This window comes from Melanaphis sacchari, unplaced genomic scaffold (assembly GCF_002803265.2).
Source record: "Melanaphis sacchari strain LSU unplaced genomic scaffold, SCAv2.0 Contig21_pilon_pilon, whole genome shotgun sequence".
Classification (NCBI taxonomy): domain Eukaryota; kingdom Metazoa; phylum Arthropoda; class Insecta; order Hemiptera; family Aphididae; genus Melanaphis; species Melanaphis sacchari.
Genome location: NW_020271096.1, coordinates 1121985 through 1131761, shown reverse-complemented (window position 1 = coordinate 1131761; position 9777 = coordinate 1121985). Strand labels below are relative to the sequence as shown.

General features: G+C 27.8%; 2 protein-coding genes across 2 annotated transcripts in view; one reads left to right on the top strand and one right to left on the bottom strand.

The window, feature by feature from the left end:
- The window catches only part of LOC112593993 (DNA-directed RNA polymerase II subunit RPB1-like), a 6377-nt gene extending 1050 nt beyond the window's left edge, over nt 1-5327 (bottom strand). The window contains exons 1-4 of the mRNA XM_025338582.1: nt 5240-5327; nt 4502-5098; nt 819-923; nt 3-674 (exon numbers count right to left, since the gene is read on the bottom strand). Coding sequence (XP_025194367.1) covers nt 3-674; nt 819-923; nt 4502-5098; nt 5240-5251 — 1386 coding nt within the window. The 5' untranslated portion in view covers nt 5252-5327. The remainder of the gene's footprint in view (nt 1-2; nt 675-818; nt 924-4501; nt 5099-5239) is intronic.
- The window catches only part of LOC112594070 (Kv channel-interacting protein 2-like), a 276882-nt gene that overhangs the window by 4411 nt on the left and 262694 nt on the right, over nt 1-9777 (top strand). The gene's annotated exons all lie outside the window — the stretch shown is intronic.

The window sequence follows — 9777 nt, the reverse complement described above, 5'->3', positions numbered from 1 at the left end:
GCTGGGGCGGCGTGAGAGTAAGCTGGGGCGGCGTGAGAGTAAGCTGGGGCAGCGTGAGAGTATGCTGGGGCAGCATGAGAGTATGCTGGGGCAGCGTAGGAGTGAGCTGGGGCGGCGTGAGAGTAAGCTGGGGCGGCGTGAGAGTATGCTGGGGCAGCGTAAGAGTGAGCTGGGGCAGCGTAAGAGTGAGCTGGGGCAGCGTAGGAGTGAGCTGGGGTGGCGTGTGAGTAAGCCGGGGCGGCGTGAGAGTATGCTGGGGCAGCGTGAGAGTAAGATGGGGCGGCGTAAGAGTGAGCTGGGGCGGCGTAAGAGTGTGCAGCGTATGCGGGCTTGTAGGCCGGGGCAGATTTGTAAGCTGGGGCGCTGTAGCCGTGGCTGTATCCTTCGATTTTCTTAACTTCGGCGTTGAAACCGCTGTGGTCGGCGGTGTATTCGACGACGCGGGTGGAACCGTCGGCTTCCAAAAGGCTGTACGATCCTTTGACGTTGCCGTGTCCGTCGCTGTGTTCGGATTGGCTCTTGACGTCGTAGGTGTGTGGGTCGTTTACGCTGTACTCGAAGTTGTACGGGGTCGGGGCGTACGAGTGTTCGGGGGCGTAAGCGTGGTGTGCTGGGTAAGCCGGTGCGGCGTATTCAGCGAGTGCGGTGGCCACGCAGGCTGCGAAAACGATCATCTGAAAACATAAAAAAAAATGTTTAAATATTTGACACAACACTAACCTAACGAATTTCGAATCGTTTGTTTAAAAAAAAACAACGATCACAATATCAAAATCGAAAAAGACTCTATGTTTAGGTTTTGAACGAAATCTCAATACCTTGACGGCCATTTTTGATGTTTTTTTTTTTTTTTTTGATTTGGTACTGTGATGTGTGATCTTGTACCTGTGGATGGAAACTGATACCAACTGACCAGTGATTCTCTGTATTTATGTTAACGGAAAGTTTTAATTGTCTCCCCACCAAAAAATTTAATTTTGTGAAGCCGTGTCATTATGTTATGTTATAACCGGTTACAAAAAATTTATATAATTATTATTTAATATTTTTGCTCGTTTAAGACTAATTTTGTTACCGTATTTGGTTAAATATTCCTTTCCAATAATTTGGACTGACATAAATACACAACATTTTATCGTTTCATTGAGATGCTGAAGGATTTTCATATTTTTATAAACTATTTTCAAACCTAAAATTAAATTAGTAATTTTGGAAATATACCGCAAAGCTAATTATTTTAGAATGATTTACTTCTTATTCAATCGTTCAATGCCAGTATCACTCATTGATTACTAACCTAATAACTATTTCAATACACTTATTACTCATATTAGTTATAATAAATTAAGAATTCACATATCAAGTCCAACACTCTATTTTTCAAGACGTTAAGTATAAATGATTTTACTCAAAATTGAATTAGAATTTTAATTCTACTTTATTCAAAAATATGTGAAATAAAATATCTCCGAAATATTTTTAATTGGTTTAAATTCAAATTACAACTATAGTTATATTTTTAACAATTTTTTTCTATTTATATTTTATAGATCTTATTTTGGTTTGGCCATTAGGCTATTAGCTATACATTGGTAAAAATAAATAGTTTTAACTATTAGAGTTATGTAAATGCTGACCTAATGTATTTAAAACATAATTTATACTTAAAAACGTATAGATAAAATAAAGTATATCTTTAGAATAATATGAATTTTTTTTTGTGTGTGATTTAAATATTGTAATATAGTAATATTATAATAATAACATTTTTTTATATAACATTTGGCTATAGTAAATCAAATATTTTGTATTGGTTAAAGAATTTTATAGTTTTTTTTTTTTTTCATTTAATGAATTTAATCCTAAACTTTCGTAAATTAGATGAATTGCTTTTTGTTCGCTGTGTTGTTTGTATTTCTCGAAAATGTAATTAGTTATTAGCGTAATGCAACACGGTTGGCATACTGGAGAGTCATTTCTAGTCATCAAAAATTCACGTGTTAGTCTCATATGACTAATTCTAGCACAATCTCATAATTTTCCTTTTAAGTGCCTGTACTTGAATTTTTGTTCACTTTTTAACTGATGAGAGAGGAGAGATAAAAATATAAAAAAAGTACATATTAACTCCTAACCAGTTTTCAATAAGTTAAATTGTGTTTAATTGTTGTTTGATTGAAAAATAATTTATTTTGAAGACCTAATTATTTCACAAAATATAAGTATACATATTAATATTTTCTAAAAACTATAAAATTTTGAACTACCTATTTTTTATTATTTATTGATATTTTAATATTTATATTATTTTTTCAATTAATGTATAGTACAATGTTTATGAAAAAAAAACTTTAAAATTTAACATAAAGTTAGTCACACATTTTTTATAAGCATTTGAAGTTGTAATTATTTTATAAGAATGTACAGGCATTAACCTTTGATTGTAAATTGAAATTTACATTGGTGATAAATTTACTGTATTAAATATATTTTAAACAAAATAAAAACAATTTTATTTAATAATATATTATTATTTTTAAAATTTTCAACAATAGGGACTTAAAACTATACCATCGCATAAATAATTATTTTATACAAGTAATTCATTTTTTATTTACATTAATCTAAAACTATTTTAAGATGAACCTATTCATTATATCTACATTATACAATATCATCATATTGTATATTTAAAGAAAAATAAATTTCTAATATTATAAATAATAAATTAATTTAAAAATATCGTTGGAAATAGAAGCTGATATTTTGCCGTCGCTTGGAATCATTTTTCGTTTACGTTGGTTATCAATAAATTTAAATTTATCGAAATTATTCATTTACATATATTTAGTGAACAATTAAACTTAAAATTAAATATACGATAGAGCGAATTCTCGATTATTTTAGAGCGGGCTATGTTTTCAGTCATTGTATTTTTGATGAGATCTATTTTAAATTTAACTTAATAAAATAATATATATATGTATTAGATAATCTGGTGTATTAAGATTTTATGTTTTAAAATAATAAATTGTTTTTCTCAAACATCAGATTAATTAATTAAATTCTAGTCAATATAGTTTTTAATTAAAATTAAGTGTTGTTTTCAAAAAGTAATAAAATATAGTTTGTACTATAGAGCGTGTGAAGTGAACCGGGTTGTCTGCAGTCTATATATCCTGATCAAACTTTTTGACATGCGTTATTACAATGTAACCTATTGTAATTAAAAATTCGGGAAATCGATCTACAGTATAATAGGTTTTGAATGTACGGCGTAATTGAGGAAATTGGTTAAAAGAATTTGATAAACTTGAATACAATGATAAATTAGTGCATACAAAATACGATTCTGTAAAACGAAAACCTCTGGTAACTTATATGTTACAGGGTATTTTGTAATTTATAAATTTGACAATAAGTATCTATTTTTTATTATTAGTAGAGTATGTTAAATGTATTTCTTTTAATTATCATTTATTCTATATAAAAAATAATTACAATACTAAATCTCACATTATTGACCATTGTTATTAAGAATATGAAAACACAGCATTCGGTCAAACAGTAAAAATGTGTTCATGGTATAAGTATCTTAAAATTAGTCAAAATATTTTGAAGACAAATGCATAAAACAAATTTTAATGTATTTTATGACTAAGCTATGTTTCAAGTTTTATAATTATTATTTTTTTGAATGAGAACGAAATATAAAGTATTACTGAAGGATAAGTCCTTAATAAAGTATGAGTATTTAATGTATTGTTTGAATATTTAAACGCCCATTTAAACGTAAGTAATTTTACGCTATTATGTTTTTTTGTAATTCTAATAAAGAATACTTATAAATTAAAAAAAAAAAAAAAAAAAATAATAAGCAAACCTTTCCAACACAAAATATATGGAATAATATATGCACTTAACTACACACAACATGATCAGAATGATTAAATTATAAAATATAATGAATTCAATTTTATAAAAAAATATAATTTAAAATAATTATAAATAAGTGTTAATAGCTCTAGTTGTGATCCAATCAATGAAATTCCAAAAATTTAAGGATATTTAGGAATTTGATAAAAACTACTAAATATAAACGTAATCTAAATTATAACTAAAATTACTCATTGTATATAAACATTATTCATGGCTGATTTTACACATAATTATATGAATAAATAATTATATTTTATACCTAGGCCATGATTCATGACTCATATTATATTATTTATATATATATATATATATATATATATATGTGTGTGTGTGTGTATTATTATCAGATTGTGAAAGGATTAAGGAATTAAGAAGGTGCTAGTTTTGTAAAAAAAATAAAAATAAATACATTTTATGATTCCAATGTTTTATTATAAACTCAACAACTCAATGATTTTGAAATGATCAGATATTAATATAACAGAAAAGCTGATTTATATGATACGAAGTACAGTTCATTATAAAAACTTGAAGTCATTGAAAAAAAAACAAATTAATATGCCTTGTATGCAACTGGTTTGTAAGCCGGGGCCGAGTAAGAGTGAGCTGGAGCGGCGTAAGAGTAAGCTGGAGCGGCGTAAGAGTAAGCTGGGACGGCGTGAGAGTAAGCTGGGGTGGCGTACGAGTAAGATGGGGCAGCGTACGAGTGAGCTGGGGCGGCGTACGAGTGAGTTGGGGCGGCGTACGAGTGAGCTGGGGCAATATGAGAGTAAGCTGGGGCGGCGTAAGAGTGTGCAGCGTATGCGGGCTTGTAGGCCGGGGCAGATTTGTAAGCTGGGGCGCTGTAGCCGTGGCTGTATCCTTCGATTTTCTTAACTTCGGCGTTGAAACCGCTGTGGTCGGCGGTGTATTCGACGACGCGGGTGGAACCGTCGGCTTCCAAAAGGCTGTACGATCCCTTGACGTTGCCGTGTCCGTCGCTGTGTTCGGATTGGCTCTTGACGTCGTATGAGTGTGGGTCGTTTACGCTGTACTCGAAGCTGTACGGGGCCGGGGCGTACGAGTGCTCCGGGGCGTAAGCGTAAGCGTGATGTGCCGGGTAAGCCGGTGCGGCGTATTCAGCGAGTGCGGTGGCCACGCAGGCTGCGAAAATGATCATCTGAAAAATAGTAGGTATTGGTTAAAATTAAAAAAAAAAAAAAAATTATATTTGAGTAAAAAACTGTGGACTGCTAGCGATTCGAGTGGTCCAGCTCGAAATATAAATTTGGTTCATTATTATCAAATAAAATCTAAATACCTTAACTGCCATTTTTGTTGTTTGGTTATTTTTATTTTATTTTTTTGAACTGTGCTGTGTTTGCTTGGTTCTGTGAACTGAAACTGATAGCAAACCACTATTGATTATCCCTATTTATACAAAACTAATGTATTGGTTACTTCCCTTCCAGTTACACTTCATAATTATTATTAATTAGACGAATGCTAATTAAGTCTGATTGGAACTGGTTGTACATAATGTACTATTAAATATATAGTATTTTTTTTTTTTTAAACACTTTTGCGGCTACCGCCCTCTAAATCAATTATGCTTTGCAGTCTAATGATAATATTAATACATTTTGAACTCTCCTACTTATTTGAAAATTTATATTTTCAAGTATGATATTTTACATTTATTCTGAAAATATACCAAAATGGTGGGGTTAGACTCTTTTTAAAGGGTACATTATAATGTCATGTTTATCTACTATCTACTTACTTGTCAATAAAAAAAATACTATTAGTAAGTTAAAATGGATTATAAAAAAGTTTAATCACATATTAATTTATTCTATCGTAATACTACTTAAATATACGATAATTTAATAACACGATGTCAAACCAATCGAATAAAAATGTATCTATATAACCAATTTCATTTTTTTTTTTTTTTTTATCATTTTTCGTTAACGTATTAAATTACAACCTAAAACATGTATTCCATTTCTCAATAAAATGTATTTTATTACTTGATTTGAATGTTTTACACGTTTATTTACTTAACTTGTAAAATTTATTTCTAAAAGATTTGGTTAAAATTATTTTTAAACAATTAAAAATCATCAATAAAAATAATGAAATAATTATTTTAATCATATACATTTAATTCAAAATACGCATAACCGCATAATGTATTTAAAACAAACTTAAATAATAGAATAATAGAAAGGCACCACGATGAATACATCAAATTAATAAATAAAATAAGTAATCTATAAACTAAACATAACGAAAGGGCGTTATTTATATTTTTATTATTTCAACATTCTCAATGAAGTAATAAAGAATTATTGTAATGGCTTTTCAATAATAAAAATTTTTATTTTACATCAATTTCATATATCTAGGGATGAAAAAAATAAAATTTGTTTAATTAAGTTTATATGTATTGTACATTCATTGCAGAAATTTTAGAGGTCAGTTTCAAAATCATTTAGATAATTGTAGAGTATAAAAAAAACATACTTAAAATTATCATATTAAATTTATTTTCAAGGAAATATTAAAAAAAAAAATTATACATTAGGTATTGATCAATCGATAGTTTTATCAAATTGCTCATTTTTATTAATGGATGTAAATTATATATTTTTTTTAAATTTTTTTGTAAAATATAAACAAATCAAACGAAAATAAAGATAATATTAATTCAAAACAATTAACAACACATTAATCAAGTTCATAGATCTTACAAATACATTATTTATTTAGTATATTTATTATCATAAATATATTGATATTCGTTGTAGATATTGAGTTAATATTTTATTATTTTTTTTTTTTTTTTTAACAGTATATAAATTAAAAATTTTAAACGTTGGTATAATATACGCGTGTAATATGTTTATCATAAATATATACATCATGATATTCGAACATCAAAAGTATCTTATAATTCCAACATTTATAGTTTTCTAATCACGATAGATATGCTTATATTGTATTAATATTATCCTAGTATATATCCGTATAATAATCTGTTCTTGCATCTGTAATACTTCTATAATGTCTTGCTAAATTACAGAAAATTGCTATATTTATTACTTCATTGGAAAGAAGTATTCAGCAAAAGGGTGTGGTAAATTTAAAATTGTTTAAGATACAAAAATAATTGATAATATTATTCAACTGGTTCTTATATTTTTACATAATAATATGTGTGGACATTCAGTTTTTAAGAGAAATTAAATTTAAATGAACATGAACATAAATATAAAAAATCAATAGTGAAGAGATATCAGTTCTAAATCTTAATAAAACCAAACACACACACACACAAAAATAAATAAATACAAAATTTCTATTTATGGTTGTACACTTACTTATTTTTAAATAATATAGGTATATTATATACGTATATATATTTGCATTAAAAACGTTAATCTTAAAGCATGTTTAGTTTTGATTTTTTTATTTTAACGCTTTTATTGTAGATGATTATTTTTGCTACCTGTGAGGTCACCACTCTCACCTAATACACCGCCCAACCTTACCCGGAAAACCATACTTACATGCCCTAGAGCATGCACTCCTTCACTCCTATAAAAATAGCGTAAAATACCTACACTCTTTTATAAACCAATTTAACTATAGCGACGGACACAGTAGGTAACGTTAAATGACCATACTGACTTTTGGAAGCCGACGGTTTAAACTGCGTCGTCGAATATACCGCCAATGACTAAAATGGTTTCAACACCTAAGTCAAGAAAATCACAGAATTTAACCACGGTTACAAGACGTGCCTCATATCCAGCCTACAGATTGGCCTATTCTATTCCAGCTGCTTACTCAGCATCATCTTACTCTGTGCTGGCTTACAATGTATACTAGTTATCAAACTTTTCATCTTAAACCTTGTTTAAATTATTTTAAATAACTTTCTCGATATTGAGAGGCACTTATATCATTGAAATTACTGAACTACTTGTTTATAAAATAATATTTTAACTGATTTATTATTTACATAAATACTATAAAGATTAATGTAGGTTATCTGGCATTTTGATACATATCATTATAGTCGGTCTATATATAATTTGGTTGATATTTTAGCAGACTTATTCAAATGGCATTTTGTAAGGCATTGCACTTTGATCATAGTAAATCGGTTATTATAACTATAACTGTAAAAATAAAATGAAAAACAAATTGCTATTGGATAAACTAGCAACATTAAATGAGATAATACAATGTTTACAATCATTTTAGTACGTATTATTTTATCGACTTACGTTGCTAATGTATTTTATAAAATAATACTACAGATTACAGAACTATAATAATAAGTTCCAGGAAAATTATAGTTGTTTATTGTTTTTGTTTGTATTTAAGATACACATACTTATATTAAATTCTCGATATTATATTTTCAATTATCGCCGTGTCAAGATTATTTAATCCACAAAATGAAAAAAGGGGTTATCGACTTGTCAAATTAATTTGTTTATGAGTTTTTAATACTACAAATATTTGTGTAGTATGGAGTCATAAATAATATAGTGTCTTGTAAAAGTTTGTTCCGTGTACAAATTAAAGTAAGAGCAATATTTAAAGATTTAAAAACTAAACCTAAATAAGTACGTAATACGTAATACTATTAATAAGATTAGGTATACAAACAAGTAGTGAATAAAACAAAAACTTTTTTAATATATATTTCCCTATCTGAACTGATAAATTTAATAAACATCTGGCAACTTACAATTACATGGAATGTACTGTCCATCAAAAGTAAGAAATATATATTATAAAATAGATGATAGTCTACTTAGCCTGTAAAATACAATATATATTTATATATAATATCATTTTTATAATATATCACTGTAGTTTTTTGTTCAATAAATAACAAAACCAACTGGTTATTTTTTTTTTTCTAATAAATAAGTAAAAACCGTCATGAACTTAATTTTGTAGCTTGCTTAGTTTTTTTGAATTGAATAAATATTTAAAATTTTAAAAAATAAATAGTTTTACTTTTAACGATTACATTTCTTAAATTTAAGTGTACTTTAAGTTAAAAATGGGCAGAATTATTCCTCTTATTTCTCGTGTATTTTTTTGTGCATGTTTTAAATCACTAGAGAATTATCGTACTCAACAAGGAAGTATGGCACTGAGACTAACATTAAAATGTTTGAAAAATTTGTTTCAAATATTATGTTGCCCATACAGTTAAATAATAATATAAAACATTTTTACAATATATAGTATTATAGTATATCAATACGTATTACTCATAATTATAGGTTCCGTTTTAGTTTTACGGTGCTTATCTGAGAAAAAAATAAATTTTCTAAATTTTCTGGTTGTGTGTTAATTTTAATTATTCCTTAAAAATCACTAAAAGTATATTAATATTGGTCATGATGTATTAGTTGAGTTTAAGTTTATCCAATTGATATAATATTACATTTGATTGCTTTATTAAGCAAATAAATTAACATTATTATTGTGTAGTTTATATTATCGAGTATAATACGAGTAATTAACGAGTATCATATTAACTTGTGAAAGTGAATTTGTCAATAATCAAACTCGAATCAATGAACTGCCCTTTTAATTCATAAAGGTTAGTTATCGATTTATACTCAATATAAAAATGTCTGTATATCTACGTACTATACTTGATAAAATTAATTTGCTCGAATTGTTATGAAACTTCACTTACATGTATTGTTAATATAACTCTAACAAATTGGGTAGCCCTATAGTCACAATACATTTACTTATTGTGCCCTATAGTAGGCAATATATATATATATATATATATATATATATATATATATATAT